Here is a 21790-nt window from a genome sequence, read left to right on the forward strand (position 1 = left end):
AGCTCTCCACTCTCCCCCTGGCGCTCTGGCCGCCAGGGAGAGCGGAGAGCCCCGGCCGGGCTCGCCGCCTGCTCCCGGCGCTCTGGCCGCCGGGGAGAGCGGAGAGCCCCAGCCGGGCTCGCCGCCTGCTCCCGGCGCTCTGGCCACTGGGGAGAGCGGAGAGCCCCAGCCGGGCTCTCCGCCCTCCTNTCCTCCCTCCACACAGGGCTCTTGCTGCTGGGGGCTCTCCACTCTCCCCCCGGCGCTCAGGCTGCCAGGGAGAGCGGAGAGCCCCGGCCGGGTTCGCCGCCTGCTCCCGGCGCTCTGGCTGCTGGGGAGAGCGAGAGCCCCGGCCGGGCTCTCCGCCCTCCTCCCGGCGCTCTTGCCACCGGGGGCTCTCCACTCTCCCCCTAGCACTCAGGCCGCCAGGGAGAGCGGAGAGCCCCGGCTGGGCTCTCCGCCCTGCTCCCGGCGCTCTGGCCGCCAGGGAGAGCGGGGAACCGCGGCGGGCTCTCCACCCTCCTCCCCGCACTCTGGAGCGGCGGCCGCGGCGGGCTCACCACCCTCCCCCCGGTGCTCCAGCCGGTCGGGGATTGCGGGCCCGCGGCTGGGCTCAGCGCCCTCCCCTGCCGCGCTGGGGGGGGGGTGTGCGGGGGGCGGCGGGTGGCTTTTTTGCCTAGGGCGGCAAAAAAGCCAGAGCCGGCCCTGTTTGGCGGCATGCCTGCAGGAGGTCCGCTGGTCCCACGCCTTCCGCGTACCCGCCGCCAAATTGCCACCGAAGCCGAAGGCAGCCTGCCTGCCGCCCTCACAGGGACCGGCAGACCGCCCCCCGCGGCTTGCCGCCCCAGGCACGCATTTGGTGCGCTGGTGCCTGGAGCTGCCCCTGATAGTCATGAGGGGTGCAGCTGTGAGGGGAACTTGAGGAAAGGAAGAGAGGAGGATTTTGGAAGAGGGAAAGAGAACAGGGCAGGAGGCAGTTTGGAGACGAGAGAATGAAGTGTTTGGGGATGAGGGTGGAGAGTGAGGTGAGATTGATTCATGGGGGAGGAGGATTCATGGAGAGGAGAAACTGGAATCTGGGGGAGGAAGAGAGAGGTGGTGTGGAGGAAGAGGAAGGAAACTGAGGAGTTTGGAAAGAGGGAGAGGAGTCAGAGAAGATTTCACACAAAGAGGGATGTGGAGGGGAAGGAAGAGGAGAAACTAGGGAGTGGAGGCTCAGCATGCTGTCTGAAGATGATTACAGGATGGAAGCCAGTCAAAGGTGGCACCACAGCAAGAGAAGTGGAAGATAGCCAAAGTAAGTGCTGTGGGTCTTGTTTTTATTTTTAAGAGGAGTGGGGAGAAAGGAACTTGTGTTGGGACCCTTCTTGAGTTGTCGCCTGGTGCTGAAAGGGAATGGTTCAGTCCTTCCCCCAGACTCATTGGGGCAAAAGCATTCCACTCTTGCAGGGTGGGGATATGGGCAGGAGCGCATTTGGCACGTGGCCAAACTCCCTAGGCACTTAGAGGCATTGTGCCTTCTTCAGGCTTATTGCTTCCCAGAGCTCTCTCTGGGGATGTGTGGCTCCATACAGAAAGCGTTATGTCCCTGCCCTCTGAAAATCAGGCCCCCCTTTTGGACAACCCAAAAATGGGCACACCACAGATCATGAGACACTTGAAAAAACAAGAGGTTGTGAACAGGTCCAGAGGGGTTATGACAACCTACCTTATCTTTATGGGTAGATGGGAGATAAGCCTTAAAACTGCTGGGGGTTCCCAAAAGTTTTTTATGGAGTCAGCATATGGAGAACCACCTTCTCAGTCTACTTGCACCCATATTTGTTCAGCCAGCTTTTTACTACAGTTTATTATCTTAAGGGTTTTTAAGGTATTTTTAGATTTAAAATCACATCACACAGAAAACAGAGTTCCCTAAATATACCCCTATATAAAGCCCACCTTGACACTTCCTGTGTTTTCACTGACCAGATTGTGAGTTTATTAACTACTTTAGGGCAAGATTCTGAGACCTTTACTGACATTAAGTAGTACCTGATTCAGCTATTAGTTCCATTGATTCTAATGGCGCTATTATAGAATAAGGCACTCTTCAGTGTAAGGGTGGAAGAATCAGGCCCTTAGATAGTCTAGCATGGCTCCTACTAAGTGTGTTATGCTTAAAGCCCTACCAAATTTACGGTCTATTTTGGCCAATTTCACAGTTATAGGATTTTTTAAATCATAAATGTCATGATTTCAGCTATTTAAATCTGAAATTTCACAGTGTTGTAATAGTAGGGGTCCTGACTCAAAAAGGAATTGGGGGGAGTCACAAGGTTATTGTAGCGGAGGTTCCGGTATTGCTACCCTTACTTCTGCACTGCTGCTGGCAACGGTGCTGTCTTCAGAGGTGGGCAGCTGAAGAGCAGTGACTGTTGGCCGGGAGCCCAGCTCTGAAGGCAGAGCCGCCACCAGCAGAAGTAAGGATGTCATGGTATGGTATTGCCACCCTTACTTCTGCACTGCTGCTTGCAGAGCTGGGCCCTCATCAGCAGCTTCCACTCTCCGCCNTGGGGAAACTATGTCAATAACCTGAGGGCAAGCTTTAGTCCCCCAAGGAAATTTTACAGCATAACTAGGGCCCTGTCAAATTCACAGCCATGAAAAACGTGTCATGGACCATGAAATCTGGTCTCCGCTCCCATGAAATCTCATCTTTTGTGTGCTTTTACCCTATATTATAGGGATTTCATGGGGGGAGACCAGTGTTTCTCAAATTAGGGGTCCTGACCCAAAAGAGAGTTGCAGGGGGGGNTAGGGTAAAAGCACACAAAAGATGAGATTTCATGGGAGCGGAGACCAGATTTCATGGTCCATGACACGTTTTTCATGGCTGTGAATTTGACAGGGCCCTAGTTATGCTGTAAAATTTCCTTGGGGGACTAAAGCTTGCCCTCAGGTTATTGACATAGTTTCCCCAGGTGGAGAAATTGATTCTAAAATCTGCTAAACCCTGCTGAATGCATGATGCCTGCTGCTCAGACGGCATGGTCCTCATGACAGATGCAAGTGGGTGGACTCTCTCAGAGGAAGGTGTTATATAAGGAAGAAGCATTTGTAATGTTAGGTGAATGCAGAGTTTATTGCACCTTACGTTTTGAAAATAAGCAGTTAAATTTAAGACCACTCTAGAAAAGTTCACAGAAGGGGTGTTCGCTTTCTTTCTAAGGGCTTGTCTTCACTGAACTGTTGACTCAATGTACAACTTACCAGTAAGTGTTGCCCATAACTCTACTCCTGTGCGTGCACACAGGTCTCTAGCTCAAACTAAGTGGTGCTTTAAACTCAAGCTAGCGGGTCTGTCTGGGGATGTGGGTTGAAGCCTGAGAGCTACTGAAATCGGGTTAGTAATGCAGTGGGGACTCATCTACTCTGTGCTGCTAATCCAAACACTCTGGGCAGCTAACTGGAGAGGCATTAACTTGAGTGTAGAAAATTCTAGCTAACATTGGAGTGAAAAGCCTTACGACAGTGGGTTTGTTGCTACTTCTTACTCCCCCTCTCCAGTACTAGCTTGCATAGCACAGACTTGAATAGGAGCAAATTTAAGACCAGTAACTCAGTCTGTCTTTCTATACCCTGTTGATTTCAATGAGTTTTTGTTAAAGGTTTTAGATTTGGGCCAACAAACATGCAGCACTCACATTACATGGTACCAGGGAAATCAAGCTATTCAACCATCTGTTCTTGCACTATGTATCCATCATTTGTTTAGTTCATTTAAATTTCATTTTAGAGTTATATTCCATCTTAACTATCGTGTGTGCAATAGTCTATTTAGCTAACTTTGTTTTCTGTGTGCTATGATTTTAAATAACTAAGGCCTGTGCTCTCTACAAAGACAGGCAGCTATCTCATGTTCAACTGAGTGCAGATACAGCATGCACACACTGTGCTCTTGCATAGAGCTTTTACTTTTGTTCTTTCCTGTTTTCATAATCTGAAATATTTTTCAGTACTTCGCCTCTTGCCAGCCAGAGATACAGATAACAATAGGGAAAGTGGAATTGGCTCATGCAAACCATTACTCATGCAAGCAAAATTTATTCATGCAAGTAGCCCTATTGAACTACCTGGGACTATTCAGGGGAATAAGGACTATAAGGGTTAGCCCTAAAAAAGCGGAATTTGGGAACTTCTATGCTGTGTGTTATACAGAAGGTCCGACTATATGATCACAGAGGTCCCTTCTAGCCTAAGGGCATCTCTTCACTAGCCGCAGCGCTTTAATGTGGCTGTGTAGTCCGTGGCACCAGTGCTGGGAGAGAGCTCTCCCAGCGCTATAAAAAACCCCACCTCCACGAGGGGAATAGCTACCAGGGCTGGGAGTGCAGTGCTGGTGCGCTGTCTACATGGCCACTTTACAGCGCTGAAACTTGCAGCGCTCAGGGGGGTATTTTTTTCACACCCCTGAGTGAGCAAGTTGCAGCACTGTAGAGTGGCAGTGTAGACAAGGCCTTAGAATCTATGAATTATCATGGATTCTCAACCTGGGGTTCTGAACAGTCGTCAGGGGGTTGTGACCACCCTGCCCTTCACATATTGCTAAATAGGAGCTGGGGCACAGCTATATCCAAGCTCGATGAGAGAAGAGTGCTGGGAGGTTCCAGTATGAAAAAGAGTGAGAACTTGGCTACCGAAATCTGGCCAACTGCAGATCTCATACACTGGGATAAAACTGGAGTTATTCCAGCAGAGTTAATATCATCTGGTGCCTTAATCTTTTCACTGTAACTAGAATCCATTTAACACCTCTCCCCAGTAGCTTGCCATCTCAAATTTGCAATATCTCTTCACAGGGAGGAAGAACAATTAAAATACATATCGAAATATGTACAGTGTCTCCATTTACCCAGTACTTGCACTGATTACCCCCCCCCCAAAAAAAAGATTTATTTTTAATTTGTGAGAGTTTGAAGGTGTGTTTGGAGATCCATTTATAGCAGCAGCCAGATGAGCACAAAATCCCACTCTCAGGTGACATCTTCCAATTTGGGTAGTACCATATGTGACCAAGGTATTAGTATTCATGTTTAGCTGAGCTGATGACACTCGACATGTACAACATGCATATACTGGATATTATGAAAACTAAGATTATTTTCCCTCTTAGTTTTATCACATTCCAAACTGATGGTATCTGCAGCTTGTCAGTAGCCCCAAAAGATAGTGTTAAAGAAAAAATAATGCATCTCCAAAGAATGCCACAGTAAGTGTAAGCGTTCACATTTAAGTACATTTAGAATTACCAAACCTTAATTAAACACGCATTGGTCACCACTTGCTTTGGATCTACTATGTCGACCAGGGGCTCCTTCATGGCAACATCTCTAATACAGGTCATGTCGAAGCCATACACATTCTCCCACCCTGTGAATGCAAATGGATGTGTCAAAGGTGAGAAGTAATACAAAATAAATAAATCTTTTGCACTTTGCATAGTTGCTTCTGTTCCAGAATCTCAAAGCATTTCACAACCAATTAGTTAGCTTTCATAGCACCCCTGTTAAATAGATAAGTGGCAAAATCTCCATTTTGCAGATAAGGCACAGAAAGATCAAGGCTCAAAACTTTAAAAGTGGTCTCTTGTTTTGGGTTCCCCAATAACTAAGACACCCAAGATCAGTGGACACTTTTAAAGACTTACTATGAGTTGCCCAAAATCACACAGCAAGTCAGCCAAATTGTTGTGAATAGAACTCAAGAATCCTGGATCCTTGTCCCTAGCTCTGACTCCTAGATAACATTTAATCTCATAGGCCCTGATCCTGCAAAAACATGAGTAGCCCCTATCGCAGGGGTGGCCAACCTGAACCTAAGAACGCGCCAGAATTTAACAACGTACATTGCCAAAGAGCCACAGTAATACGTCAGCAGCCCGCCCATCAGGTTCCCCACCCCGCTCCCAGCGCCTCCTGCCCACTGGCAGCCCTGCCAATCAGCACCTCCCCCTCCCTCCCCGCATCTCCTGATCAGCTGTTTCATGGCATGCAGGAGGCTCTGGGGGGGGGAGGGGAAGGAGTGAGGGCACAGCAGGCTCAGGGGAGGGGGCAGGAAGGGGTGGAGTGGGGGCAAGGCCCATGGCAGAGCCAGGGATTGAGCAGTGAGCAACCCCGGCATGCTGGAAAGTCAGTGACTATAGCTCCAGCTCCAGAGTCGCTGCCTATACAAAGAGCCACATATTAACTTCTGAAGAGCCGCATGTGGCTCCGGAGTCACAGGTTAGCCACCCCTTGCCCTATCGTGTCAGTGGACTAGTCATGAGAGTAAAGTTATGCATATCTTTAAGTGTTTGGAGGATCGAGACCTTAATGCAAGTACATCATGACAGATTGCCTTTTAAAAAGCTTGCAAGCTGAGTTGAGCTCACTAGGTATTTGAACTGTTCTGATGACTGTACCAGTAAGTGCCTTTTATCTTGCTGAGTTTCTTTCTTTGAACAAATGATCCCCTAGGGGGAAAGTACATTGGCTCTGCTCTTACAGTTGACATTTCTTTGTGAAAAAAAATACAAAGAACTGTTACATTTTTGGATTTGTTTTTTAAAACCAAAATCATATTACACTCTCCTGAACCAGATGAGTCAAATTCCATTAAACCACACTGTCCCATTAAGAGTCTAAACTGAAAGTTACAAAAGTCATGTGGGCTGCAGGGTGTGCTGAGTAGAAGAATGGCTGGAAAAGTACTTTGAGCATTTAAAAATATTATTATGCATGAGAACAAGCAAGGTAAATTGACAAACCATGGTAGGGAGCAGATTTGCAAAAGCTTCTCCTCTCAGAGCACAGCAGTTGAGTTCTTGGAATTCCCAGCGGGGTCAGAATTGGCAGCAATAGTAAAAGGTCAGTAAGTACGATTCTAAATTGCAACATATTTGGCAAAGATATATTCTTTGGTAATGGTGTCCTTTGATAGGGCTGTCAACTTGCCCACATTTTTGGGGAGGTGGGGAGACTCCTGAAAATCTTTTTTTTTCTTTTTCCACCCTCTTGTTATGAAATCTATCCTTACTCACCCAATATTGGTGTGTTTTCTGAAAGCCCCAGCTCCTTGAGTCATGTTATTATAGGAGAATCTCAGCTTTCATTTTAAGTGCCAAGTTTATAGCCCTCATGGTTCCATTAAAAAAAGCTGGAAAATATGAACCCTAAAGGATCACAGATCAGAAAGAAAATACCCCCACTCTCCCCAAAAATAATTATTTTTAAACCAATTTCATGATTTGGGGCAGGGGCATGATTTCTGAGCACCTTCTGAAACACCCATCACTGCATTTGGCATGTGAGAGACTCTGGTTCCCATCCCAAGAAGAACAAAGTAATGGGGAGAAATAAAAGTGAAGTGAGATACTAGGGAGGAGTTAGAAATTTAGAGGAGAGAAAATAGTGGGAGAAGAGAATCGGACAGAAAGGAGTAAAGAAGACAGAGGAAAAAAACTGATAGTATAAATAGGGAAGAAAGGTGATATCAGAAAAGAAAAATGTTTTGAAGGAAAATAGGCTTTTGGGGGGGGGAGGGGAACCAGACACTTAAAAGGCATGAAAAAATGTACAGACCAATAAATCAGGGGAAAACAAAGACACTGAATATGCCTGAAGAAAAGACATCAAGACATAGAAGGGAAAGTAGAAAACAGGATGGAAAAAGAGGGCAAAAAAGTGGGAGAGTGCATTTTTGGCTGACAGGAAGCATTTTTGTTATTTTACATGAAGTGTCCTTCATAACAGCATTTTGTAACTCTGTTTTTATGCAATTTTGTCTGCTTCTGCAACCAAAAAAAAATCTGAAAATATTCCTGCCTTTGGACAAGGAGGAGATGACAATCCGCTTTGGATGTTATAGATCTGTAGTTCTCAACCAGGGGTATGTGTAGGGTGACCAGGTGTCTGGTTTTCGACCAGAACACCCAGTCGACAAAGGATCCTGGTGGCTCTGGCTGACCGGGCTTTTGACTGTCCAGTTAGCAGCGCCGTGCAGCGGGGCTGACAGGCTCCCTGCTAGCCTCCGTGCCGCTCAGCTCCTGGGAAGCAGCTGGCATGTCCAGCTCTTCGGCTTAGGGGCAGCCAGGGGGGTCTGCGTACTGCCTCACACCCCGCCTGCAGGCGCAACTCCCATTAGCAGGGTCAGGGCAGGGGCCGAACTAGCGCGACTCAAGAACGCTCAGCAGGTGGCTGTTGAGGGGTCATGGCGCAGGCCTCTCCCGCTGCTGCTGGCCCACTTCTCCTCCTTGTGCTCTTCCTGTGGCTGGGCTTGAGCTGCGGCACATGCCCTGTGGCGAACCACGGTCGGTCGCCCCATCGCTGGCACCCAGGAGATCGAGGTATGTATCCCCATCTCCGAGTGCTGGGAATGGGGCTGCACCCCCCCATCCCGCTCACTGCATCTCTCCCCTGTGCCATCCTGCCCTGCCTCCCAACCCTACCCATCCAAGCCCTGTACCCCTTACAGCACTCTCCCACCCATCTCTCCACCTCCCAGAGCCGCCCCCCATGTCCCTCACCCTCCACAGCCCTGCACCTCATTCACCTCCATACATTGCTACACTCTCATTATGTCCCTTTACACTCCTGTGACCCCCACATCCAGGGCCGGCTCCAGGGTTTTTGCCGCCCCAAGCGGCGCAAAAAAAAAAAAGCCGCGATCGCGATCTGCGGCAGCAATTCGGCGGGAGGTCCTTCGCTCCGAGCAAGAGTGAGGGACCGTCCGCCGAATTGCCGCCGAATAGTTGGACGTGCCGCCCCTCTCCGGAGTGGCCGCCCCAAGCACCTGCTTGGCAAGCTGGTGCCTGGAGCCAGCCCTGCCCACATCCTCCTGTACCTGTAACCTTCTGCCTCCCTCTGCATCCCCATGCCCCCCATATCCCTTCCTCTCTCCTTCACTGCCCCCTCTCACCCTCACCCTGCTCTCATCCTTGGTCTCTTTCCTCCCCATCCTCTCTCCTCCACACCCTGCATCTTTCCCCCTCCAGCCCAGCCTCCTCCCTTCCCAACTGAGTGATTTAGGCAGCCCCTGGAAGAGTGGAGTCTTCCTGGGCAATATCATAATCAGAGAGAGAAAATAAAAAGGCAATAAAACCAGACAATAAAACTCAGCCAGCAGCCTGGGCCCCAGGCAGAGCAGAGCCCCCTCAGTGCCAGGGGGCCAGCCTATGGTCCCTTTGCTCTGAGGCTCAACCTTCACGCCGGGCACGGCAGCGCTGCAGCCCCCTGGGCAAGGGGCCCGCAGGCATGGGAAGTCTCCTGCAGCTAGGGTGACCAAGTGACAGTGGGAGGGGGGATGGAGTGAGCTGGGGGAGGGACCTCAGGAAAGGCCAGGGCAGGGAGTTTGGCAGGGGCGAGGCAAGGGTGTTTGGTTTTCTGGAATTAGAAAGTTGGCAACCCTAGCTATGTGTACCCCTGGGGGTACATAGAGGTCTTCCAGGGGGTACATCAACCCATCTAGATATTTGCTTAATTATAAAGCAGGCTACATAAAAAGCACTAGCAAAGTCAGTACAAACTAAAGTTTCAACAGACAGTGACTTGTTTATACTGCTTTATATGCTATACACTGAAATGTAAGTACAATGTTTATATTCCAATTGATTTATTTTGTAATTATATGGTAAAAATGATAAAATAAGCAATTTTTCAGTAATAGTGTGCTGTGACACTTGTGTTATTATGTCTGATTTTGTAAGCAAGTAGTTTTTAAGTGAGGTGAAACTTGGGGTATGCAAAACAAATCAGAGTCCAGAAAGGGGTACAGTAGTCTGGAAAGGTTGAGAGTCAGTGCTATAGATCAGTGGGTCTCAAAGCCGGTCTGTCACTTGTTCAGGGAAAGCCCCTGGCAGGCCGGGCTAGTTTGTTTACCTGCCGCGTCCGCAGGTTCGGCTAATCGTGGCTCCCACTGGCCGTGGTTTGCTGCTCTAGGCCAATGGGGGCTGCGGGAAGTGGCGCGGGCCAAGGGATGTGCTGGTTGTTGCTTCCCGCAGCCCCCATTGGCCTGGAGCAGTGAACCGCAGCCAGTGGGAGCTGCAATCGGCCGAACCTGCGGACGCGGCAGGTAAACAAACCGGCCCGGCCCACCAGGGGCTTTCCCTGAACAAGCGGCAGACTGGCTTTGAGAACCACTGACCCTTGTAATGGGTCCAATCCTGAATCCAGTTTGTGGTGCTAATGACTCCCATTGAGCTCAGTGGGAGTTACTTGTATCCTTTGATGGAAGAACAAGGCCCCCCAAGACTGCACTTCAGTCAGAAAAATCAAGACTCTTTTTTTGGAAAGTTGTCAGGTTGTAAGACTGGGATGAAGCCGATAAAGGGGAGTTGTGTGTGTGCATCTGACTGGTAATTGAGCCCACTAGTTCTTTTCCAAGCTCCTATATACCACATGGCCCTAATAAGTAGAGCTGGTTGGAAATTTTCCCATGGAAACTTCTTTTTGCCAGAAAAGGTCTTTACAGCCAAAACAAAAATTTCTGTGAAAAATTTTTTAGCAAATGTTCATGCAGTTTTTTTAAAACTTTTATTAAAAACTTTTGTTATGGTGGGGGGGGGGAGTCAACTCACTCTTGCCTTTTTAATTCTCTACCCCGTTTTTTCTCCCCAGTGGAAATATTTTTTTTTAATTAAAATTATGGTTTTCTCCATCAAAATGAAATGAAAAATTATGTTTAGAAACTTTTTTCATAAATAAATTCTCAGAAAATTTTGGACAAATTGAATTCATTTTTCAAAAATGTGAAATATATATTTTTTTGACCAGCTGTATCAATAAACTTTCACACTTACAGTGGTTGCCACTTGTAAAGATTTTAAGCTCCTTTGCAAACTGTTAATGTTACAGTTGTACTCACTGTGCTAAGAATAGGGAAATATATTTGTTTTCCACAACAAATGCTCTGTATAACTTTTCATGAGTGATGTACCCAGATACTTGGATGCTAATATCTAAACTGCATTGTTAAATCTATTCACCTTAATTTGGGTTTTTGCTGATTTATGTACTGTATGTATCTTCTGACTTTTAAAATCCAACTTTGTATTTGTGGATAATCTAAGCACTATATCCAGATGTACAGACACTCTTTTCTTAACCTGTGTATTTATTATATAAATTTTTAACATGAGCTTTAATAAAAATTTTAAATTTCACCTAAGTGCTGCCTCTAGGCTACCATGACACTGCATACCTCTAGGCAGTCAAAAGTATAGATTTTTATGGTAATTGCTCTAGATAGCACAATGGAGTGATGCACTTTTTAAAAAAATCTCAGACTCTAAAATCCAGGAAGTTCATATTTAGGGAAGATTACTAGTGGTTGTTGTTTTTTTGGAGGAGGGGGGCAACAATCAGACATTCAACCGACAATGTTCTATACATGTTTTTCCCCTCCTACTTAATACAGTGTTCCATACTAATGAATGTTTCTTTGTGTTCATCTGGATACTGTATTTGTGACCTAGTGCCCACACTCCATTAACTTTCTTGTCAGCTTCTCTTATAGCAAGACTTTGCCAGAGGGGAGCTTGCAGCAGTGTGGCAGGATTGTTGTTCTCCGCAGGTGCAACTAAACACTGGATGATGAAAAACAAATACAGGACGAAGAATGACACCCCACCACCTTCCCCCTGCAAAAAATAGATTGAAATTCAAGGAGTGAGAGCTATGGGCCTGATGGAATGTGACAATGAAATCAGGGGCGTGTTGTTATATAAACACCAGGAGCTTGCTTCTCATCTCACTGACACAAGTCTAATTCAAGAGCAATTCAATTTAGTTCAATTGGCCTGATTCTGATCTCACACCTGGTTTACACTGGTGTCATTCCATTGATTTCAGTGCAGTTTCTCTTGATCTATATCAGTTTAAGGGAGACCAGAATCAGGCTACAATAAAGATGTGCTTATGCAAAATGCTAATATCAGCAGGGGCAGTATGTATTTTCACAGCCGCTGAGACTGATACCTAGCAAGCAAGCAGGGAATTGAACTAGATGATCTCTTGAGGTCTCTTCCAACCCTAATATTCTATGATTCCACTGAAGTCAACAGAGCTATGTTGATTTACACACCTGAAGTTCCAGCCTATTAAAACGAATAGTAATTCTTAAATGGCAGTGCATTTTCTCATTATTTCATGCAGTTTGCAAATAACATACCAAGTGTAAGAAAGCCACCTGAGGGTTTTGTCTTATCTAACCTCACACTAGTGTAAATCAGGAGTAACTCCAGTAAAGTCACACTGGTGTAAAATTAAGATGGGAGAGGAGAATCATGCCCAATGTATCTATTATGAACAGTCCACAAGGCTACTCTGTAACAATGTGAATGAGGAAATAAAAATATTTTCATGGAGCTGATCATACAGGAGGAATGTATTAGACTTGTACTTACAGTGAATTTTGAAGTCCTTGTACTGTCTGTCTTCAATTGCTACCATGTACAAAGCGGCCCGGTCTGGAAACATAAGCCCTCCAGGTTTCTGTTGATGAATTGTGGGGAAATGGATCTCGTAATCTAGTCACCTGACAAAGACATCACATTTTGAACTGCACATACAAAAACCAGACAAGCACCCTCCGCATGCCTTTATTGTTCTCCTTCAGATTTTTCACATCGGCTTTTAATATCTTAGAGATTCTTGCACCCTGCGGCAATGTTGTTAGATAAATAGTCTATCAGAATTGTACCAGCTGTCACTCAAAAGCAAAGCTTACTTTTAAAATGAAAGGTTTCCCAGTTTACTGAGCTCCCCATGCTAATCTTTCTATTAAAGCCTAAGAAAGGGCATTTGAACATAACTGTGTCTTTTTAATGCTGGTGGTAGTAGAAGGGGAGGGCTTGCAACTGGAAAATAAATGACCAGACCTCCAGCAAGGAGTATGACATGCAGAGCACCTACCAGCCACTTGTCTCGTGCAAAGATGACTGTGTTTAGCATTGACTCATAGAAAAGACAGTAACCCATCCATTCACTGATGATGATGTCTACTTTATCCTCAGGCAGTTCAACTTCTTCCACTTTACCTTTAAATATTGTGATTACTGAAAAAAGAATCCAAAAGAAATATGTTTCACATAATAAAAGCCTGACTAAAAGTACCTCACTGGTGAATGTCATTCTACCCCTGCTTTTCATTTTGATTTAAATATATGGACCTGATTCTCCTCTCTCAGCAGCGTAGATCAGGAGTGACTCCACTCAAGTTCATGAAGTTACACCAGTAAGGAAAAAAACAGTATACGGGAGAAGTGGATCAGGCCCATGCAGTATCTAATAAACAGAGAATCATTAGGGTATGTCTATGGTGCACACTCCTTTCGTCAGTATGTAGAGTACGTACACTATGTCCTGTGTGTCTCTCCCCCCGCCCCCCAGCATGGGTATGAGTGCCATTACCAGTGTAGATGGTGTGAGGATCTACTTAGGCAAGGAGAGTAAAGACAGGCCAGACCCTTATTGTATGCATCTACAGGGGCCTTTCTACATGCCCAAGCAGTGCCTTTCCCTGTTTTTAGCCATGTAGTGTCCTGCTGCTGGAGCCTGCTTTTCCCCGCCACAGGCAGCTGCTGAACCCTTTCCCTGCCCCAGGGAGCTACACACCATCGTGTGGATACAGCCTGCTTTTCACTATGGCATGTAGCCACATGTTACAGTGTGCAGTGTAGATATACCCTTAGTAGCAATATAAAGGGACGTTGTCAAGATAAACAACATATATTTAAAAAAAAATTCCTTACCCGTTACATCATCTTCGATTACCAGCCCTTTGGAAGCTGGCATATGTCTACGTCTTCAGTAGTGGGATATAAAGAATTCATCCAAAACCCTGAATACACCCAACCTCAGGCTGTTTGGTTTCTAGTACTATTTGCCAACTCATCAGCCCAAGTTCATCAACATTCATGGAGCTAGGAGCTGTCTGATCTCACACTGGTTTTGCATGTGTTTATCTTCATTGACTTCAATGGAGTTACTCCTGATTTACAGTGGTGCATGTAAATGAGATCTACATTGGGCATGTTGCAGTTTACACAGTTCTAGACCCACCCCCACTATCCCGCCCTCTCTCTGACAAGCACGTTTCCTTGCCCCAACCTCAGTCTGTCTCTAGCTGCCTTTTTCCAGACCTATTCCCAGCTCTGTCCTAAGGGTTTCTGGAAGCACAAGATGTTTTACACCCCCATCTAGGGTGACCAGACAGCAAAGGTGAAAAATCGGGACAGCAAGTGGGTGGTAATAGGAGCCTATGTAAGAAAAAGACCCAAAAATCGGGACTGTCCCTATAAAATCGGGACATCTGGTCACCCAAAGATGGAAGATGGGGGTTCCATCTTTGAAAATGCTAGTATGTCCCTCACTACCACTCCCAAATTCACCAAGGTCTTCAAGCTAGTAGGCAAGAACTGGTTCAAACCTCCATCTCCCCAAAGCAGCAGAAATGGGCAAACAGTCCCACTCCTGGTATAGCAATTGTTACACTAAACTCGGGATTAGAGTCAGACACTTCTAACATCTTACTTCAATAGCTAGAGAACTGTCTTGGATTCCATGCAGCTATGTGCTAGGGATTATGGGCCAATTCAGCTAGTATAAAAACGTTAGGAAATTCACGCCATTTAATAAGATGTTTCCTCACTTCTCAGCCCCAGGATTCTAAGGGTTAAACTGGAAAATATTTCTATGAGACAATTCTAATTTACTTTTTGCTTTTTATGTTTTTAATTTCTTTGCTTGTCACCTGACCTTGAACAGTGAAATTTTGACTTGTTAGTTTCACTTCCTGGTCCTCAAAAATAAGAACAACCTGTTGCATTTGGGTTTATAATGTTGCAGAAGACAGTTTAAATTTCAATTAAAGTATTTTCATTGAAAAATTGTTGTAATTTCAAATAAACCTTAGTCCATTTTATCCTGGGCTCATGTAATTTTGAGCTATTTTCACAAACATCTGTCTTTCTATGTGCTGATGCACCATTGTGCATAGGGCAAAGTATAGAGAGCAAGGACAATATTCAGCCTTAAGTACAAAACAATGACTGAAGTTTAACAGCAATTTTAGGAACTGGAAATTCTTCAGATCACATCTAATCTGATTTCTTTATGAATGGTGTATACTTTTCCAGAATGGCTTGTTATCTGTCTATTTTGGACCCTCTTTCTCTATCTTGACCTCAGTTTTTTTCTTTTACCTTCCCTAACAGTTGTTTTTCAGATTTCAAGTTTGAGAAAATATAGGGGAAAAGACTCTTGTATTGAAGATTTCTTAAAGTTTAGCTGGAATTAATTGAGCTGATTCTACTTCTTTAATGACATCTTTTCTGTCGCATCTCTAATTTCTGTTCTTTATGCCTGCAGAAATATGTTCTGGGAAGAAACAGATCTTCTGTTTTTTTACACAAATTCTTTCTTATATCTAGCAACTTCCAAGAAGAACCTATTTGTGATTTCTGATGACAGCAAAAGAAATGATAAAAATCCATCTAGGTTTCAGTCACTGAAGTGTAATTTTATTTTTAAACACAGACTAGCAACCCCATTTCATTATGGCCTTGTCCACACTATGGTGGACAACCATAGTATGGGCAGGAGGTTAAGTTGAACAATTTACAGGGAAAAAAGAGGTTCCACAAACAAGATGGGAATTAATCCTGACATCCTAATGACTCTCATACTGAGACAACATATCTGATTTTTCTGTCATTCAACCCGTGTTTCTGGAATAATAATGCTTTCAATTACATCTTTAATCTGTGCAGCCATCCCTGACATAGGTACATTTTGTAGCTTCAATTCTTTTTGTAGCATGCATTGTTCCTCTCTGTCTATCCTTATATCCATGACTGGTAGACATTATTAGCTCTTGCTTTCCTGGTAAGTTGAGAAGGGGTGTGAAGTATCAAGGAAAAAGATTTATTCATACATGCCATCTTCTTTATCATGTCCCCTCCATGGCTGGGGTCTCCACAGGCTGAAAAGTGAGTCGTTGAGTCCATTGATAAAATGGAAAGCCCCAGGACAAAGAATTCTGTTTTCTTGAACTTTGATGTAATTTCTGGCTTTTTGTTTTTTTAATTCCCAACTCCAGGGGTCAGCACGAGGGGCTTTTCCCAAAGATTTTAATACCTCATCATTCCTATTAATGCCTTGGTTTTTAAAACAGGTTGTTTGAAGCATGGGTTGGAAAGCAGCAGCTGGGAGGCAGGTCAAAGAGGGTAGATGGTCAGGAAACTCTAGAAAGAAAGGCAAGCCAGACCCGAGGAAGGTGATAGAGAGCAGGTGTCCAGGGAGAGAGGAGGAGAGAACAGGCAGTGAGTGTGGGCTGAAATGAGTTTCAGAGAGTTGCAAGAGATCAGGCAGCTAGGAAAGGGTTGGGTCTCATGACAGTGGGAAAGCAAAGGATCTGTAGTCCTTTTATTGTATGATTATTTAATGTCATTTTGACACCTCCAGCAAGTGCTGCTCCATAAAGTTCTTTTTAACAATTGCAGGTTTAACGTCTCTAACTACACAAGGTGGGAGCCCCCCTGCTTTGTTTATTTACATCTGAGGGAAAAATTGCAAGTTACAAAACCAGCTTTGTTTCTTAAGCCTTGTCTTCAGTGATGGAAATGTTAAGCATGTTACAGCAAAATGTTCTCGGCTTACTTACAAAACTCTGAGCTTTGTTAACTCACTTTCCCGGGGAAAAGTTTCCCCCACCAAAGAGAAATACAGACAAACATGTGTGAAAAAAGAAAACATGAAAAAGGAGAAGAGGATACTCCCTCTTCTGGTGAGGTAGCAGGTAGTTAAGAAAATATACTGTAAATGGTAAAGCAGGGTCATTTGAATTGGACTTAATTAGAATTGGTCAAAAATGTTCACGCAAAAGTTTTTTTTCATCTCCAAATGAGCTTTTTTTAAAAAAAAACACACACACATCCTGTTGACTTTTTTGATTGATCTTGCTTTTTCCAATCTTTTTCATATCATTTTAGTTGAAATTATTATTGAAAAAATTATAAAACATTATTGACCTGATCATTAGAATATTTTGTTCACTCAGAACCTATTTTTCAGTAAATGAAAAATTTTCATAATCGTTTTGTTTTCTATAAAAGATTGGTTAACAAAATCCAGGACAAGTTTTTAAAAATTGATCCATTTAAAACCCAGAAGAAAGAAAACAACTTCAATATTTGACTGGCCCATTTGCGGTCAGGTTAGAAAGGCTTGATTGGAGTTGCCGTTCCATTGTTAGACAAAGTTTTCTACCCCAGAAAAATGAGCAGGCAAAATGAAATCTTGGACCTGCTAAGGTATGTTGGTAAAATCCTGGCCCCATTGAAATGAACTGGAGTTTTGCCATCGACTTCAGTGGAGCCAGGTTTTCACTCTTAACGTTCAGTAGTTTGGACACCCATAAGCTGGAGTGGAAAAGAAAGAAAAGAACAGACACAAAACAAAAGCAAGGACAAGAAAAGCGCCTTCTGAGTTCATCTTGGGTTTTATAATTTTCCATTCTTGGAAAACTACTAGCCTGTTCACAGCCATCCTTTCAGAATTTTCCAATAGCTCTTAGTTCAAAATCAAGGAAACTTGAACAAACTCAAAACAAATCAGAGCCCAATTCTCAAAACAAAGTTCAGACAAGTTCCCAGCATACAATGGATAGTTCTTAGCATGACTCTGGTTAAATGATTTAATTGTTAAGGCAACAATTCATAGTGCATCGCCTTAAATCTATTAAAATCTCTCTCTTGGAAGTAGGATCAGAGGTAATTGTTAAGGAACAGGAAAGAGGAATTGAGAACATGCATCCTTAAGCTTAAATGACCAGATAAATCCATACCACCATCTCTTACAGACATACAGCCTGACTGTGATCTCACATCAGCTTTGCAGTGGTACAGCTCCTTTGGCTTCAGTGGATCTACTCCACATGTGCATTGGTGGGACTGCAATAACTTTCAAAGTATTATTCCATCTTCACACTGAGGAGAATCAGGTCCATTTTCTTTAAAAAATTCTGGACATCTCACTCAGCAGAGAGAGGTAATTTTATCTCCATGGAACACAAACATAAAAGTCTGCACAAACACCTGCCCTGCTTTCCAAAATCATCTGCTTCTTGACAGACTCTTTCACAACACATTGGCACCTCACTCAGAATCTGCTAGCAGTTTTGGACTTGGCTGCCTTTCCCCAGCTATCTACAGTGGCTGTTTTGAAAAACATTTCTGTCAGGTGTTTTGTCAGCAGCACATTAGTTTCAAGGAGCTGAGAAGGTTATTAAGTTCAGAGTGGCTGAAGACCTAACTTGCAGACTGCAGGGAGAGCACACAGTGAAGCTTGTTAAATTGCTGGCAAGTCACCAAAAGGGGGGGGGGAGGGGAAATCACATCACCTGGATCAACAAAGAATAATAATAGGCCAGATCATCCCCTCCTGCAGTAAAACTCTGCAAAGGGGGGAAGAAATTCCATTCCAGGGATGAGGTAGCTCCATCTGAATAAAGACCCAGACCCTGTGTCTCTACACCAATGTGAATAAAGAGTAGTGTCAGTGAGATTCATTCATTTACATTAGTGGAAAACCAATGAGCTCAAAATGAGGGCCAACAGAGCTTGGTTCTTCTGCTTACACTGAGAGGGGAAGAAGAGTGGGTTGTAGCAAGGAAAGCAGTTAACAGAAGTGTTTAAAATAAAGCAGAGCCCCTTCTTTATCTTACATTCTCTTTTTAGTTGCTTTTCCTGTTACAACCCCTCCTCAACACACACAGACTCACACACTTATTCTACACCTTTAGAGTTGTTGTGCAAAATGGGTGCAACACTTTGAATGCAAAATCAATGCAAGTGACACTGCTTTACAATTTACAGTGTATTTTCTTAACTACCTTCACAATGTGCAACTTGCACCATATAAGTCATACCCCATAGCAGCAAAAGTGCAAAGATTATGTTTTGCTGACACAAAGCATTTAAGGTTCAGTTATTTGAGTTTTAATATAAAGAATGTACATGGATCATACCTAGTTAAGGGCACAGTTATATATTCACTGAATGATTCTGACATCATGTATGCATGGTCCCTCCACTTTCATCTGTATGGGCCACTGCATTTGGCCCACAGACTTCCCTGGGAACAGCACTTACACAGCTCTGAATATGGTCCACGATTTGCAATTTATACTCATTTACTCTGGTAGCAAGTTCTGTCATTTTTTCCATAAGCACAGGCTGAACTCTAAATCTTATGAAATAATTAGGCAATGCTTGTTTGAAAAAGGATCAAACAACCCTTGACTCATGTTAAAAATGTTTCAAAAGTGTTTTGATTATGCAGAAATACATATTAGGTGTATATTCTATTTGCCTTCATTTAAGTTACATCCCACCTAAGCTTTCAATTTAATATACCTGCCTCCAAGTACAGTGAGTTATACAAACCAGATTGGAACAACCTACGCATTCTTTCCCACTGACGCTTCTAATTCAAAGGTGTACTCCTCTCTAAATACTCGCTCGCTTTCTTTTTTAACCAAGAATGGAAATAGAGGGGGTGAGGTGAATCACAGAAGCTAATTGAATTCGCAGCACCACATGGATTAAGTAACCCATTTGGTTTGAATATGCCTAACTACAGCAAAATCCAGCCTTGATCTGTTTGTTCTGTTATCATAATATCAAGTATGCATAAAGTAATATAAGTGCTTCATTTTACTTCTGTGGAAGGTCACAAGTATGCGCTGATTCTCCTCTCGCTCTCACAAGTGAAAACCAGGAGTAACTTATCAAAGTCAATGGAATTGCACCATGATTATATTGGTGGAAATGAGAGCCTATATTTTACTTACAGTAATGCTAAAGGTGATCTAGATCTGGTTGCATTATTTGTTACAAATAATCAGCTCCCTTTATAATTAGCAAATTATTCACAAGTGTGTCCTGACTTTCTCCAGAAATATTCATTATTTGTAAGTTTTCTTCCAAATAGTTTGGACAAATAATTTTTCAAACTATGGGTTGTTTGCAAACTGTTCCCTTTGCTACAATACACCCTTCGTGTTTTGTGATAGTTACTGAAGTGAGATGGCCCTGGGTCTGTTCCCTGACTGGACAATTGAAATGTTTGACACAGGAGAATAAAAAAATGGAGTGATTAGAGATTAATGCACTTTCCAATATTAATTTTTAGACAAATCATTATCTGTGCTAAAATGTGTGAAACTTTTAGGATTCACAGAAACTTTCCTAAACACCTAGCACTAGTACAAATACTTCTGCATACCAAATAATAGAAACCCATTAATCTTAGCAAACAGAACTCAATGTTTCCATTCACAAAAATTATCAGAAATCATGCGGGGTGGGAGATTACTGTTTGACCAGGATTAAGTTGAACTATGTGATACTAAAGTTGTGTGTTAGATGATTTGGAAAACTTGGCATTGGAAACTAGGTTCTGAAATATGAGTTTGCCTGAATTTTTTTTATGTGGATGCATCATTTTGGGTAACAATGAAGCCAACACAAGCTTAATGTCCCACTTAAACTCTATTTTAAAATTTAAATGAAGCACAGAGGTGAATTTCATACTTCCAGAATATGATTGCTACAATCATCACTTTCGTCAACACTCAGGTACCCTACTTCTATCACATGTCAAAACGGTCCTGATGATTCCTTTGGGGTGAATTTTAGTACTGTTGACAGCTGCCAGAATGACAGGCCTGGAGACTGAAAATTTACACACACACACACACACACACACACACACACACACACACGGCATAGTGTGGGGGAAGCTTGCACTGCCACTAGTTATGTTTTACCTAGTTTTAGGTAAACAGCTGTCAGTTCAGCTCCTTTCACTAGCTCTAGTCTAAATTAACTTTAAAAGATTTTTTTAAATTTAAAGGTTCTTAAGTTTGAGTTTTAGGAGAGGAGAACAGGATCCTTGGAGTCAGGGCTTGCTCTCATTTATACCAGTGTAATGTGGAGATATTCCATTAATTTCATTGGAGTGACTCCAGATTTACATTGTGCAACCAAGAGTAGACTGTGGCCCTTGGACTCTCTAGAGAATGGTGTGTCTTGGTAAACAAGGAAAGAGGGGTTTACTCTGGGTTTTACACTGGTGTGAACTAATTGATGTCAGTGGTGTTACTCTTGATTTCCACCTATGTTAGTGACAGCACAATGAGGCCAAAATTATTCATTATGGAGGATCATAGATTCAGAGAGGTTAGAGATGGATCTATCTGGAAAAAAGATAATTTGCCCAGTCATTGAACCCCATAGAGAAGGCTTGTAGGAGTCCTGTTTCATTATCAGATTTCTGTACATAACACTAGAAATAGCTCTCAATCAATATCCCAGATCTCAGAGCTGAACACCTCCCAAGCATCGAATGTGTTTGAAATTGGAACCAAGTCCTAGATTAGAATATTTCAGATAGCCCCCATCTTTATATAAGAACGGCCATACTGGGTCAGATCAAAGGTCCATCTAGCCCAGCATCCTGTCTTTTGACAGTGGCCAGTGCCAGGTACCCCAGAGGGAAGGAACAGAACAGGTAATCATTAAGTGATCCATCCCCTGTCGCCTATTCCCAGCTTCTGGCAAACAGAGGCTAGGGACACCATCCCAGCCCATCCTAGCTAATAGACATTGATGGACCTATCCTCCATGAATTTATCTAGTTCTTTTTTGAACCCTCATCAACTTGGCCTTCACAACATCCTCTGGCAAGGAGTTCCACAGGTTGACTGTGCATAGTGTAGAAAAATACTTCCT

At 43.8% G+C, this 21790-nt stretch overlaps 1 protein-coding gene across 2 annotated transcripts in view; it reads right to left on the minus strand.

Annotated features, from left to right (window-relative positions):
- Nucleotides 1-21790, minus strand: part of PRMT8 (protein arginine methyltransferase 8) — a 102545-nt gene that overhangs the window by 15016 nt on the left and 65739 nt on the right. For both annotated transcript variants that reach the window (XM_034785214.1, XM_034785224.1), the window contains exons 5-7: nucleotides 12909-13051; nucleotides 12401-12488; nucleotides 5276-5391 (exon numbers count right to left, since the gene is read on the minus strand). In XM_034785214.1, the coding sequence (XP_034641105.1) occupies nucleotides 5276-5391; nucleotides 12401-12488; nucleotides 12909-13051 (347 nt within the window). The remainder of the gene's footprint in view (nucleotides 1-5275; nucleotides 5392-12400; nucleotides 12489-12908; nucleotides 13052-21790) is intronic.

This window comes from Trachemys scripta, chromosome 1 (assembly GCF_013100865.1).
Source record: "Trachemys scripta elegans isolate TJP31775 chromosome 1, CAS_Tse_1.0, whole genome shotgun sequence".
NCBI lineage: Eukaryota > Metazoa > Chordata > Testudines > Emydidae > Trachemys > Trachemys scripta.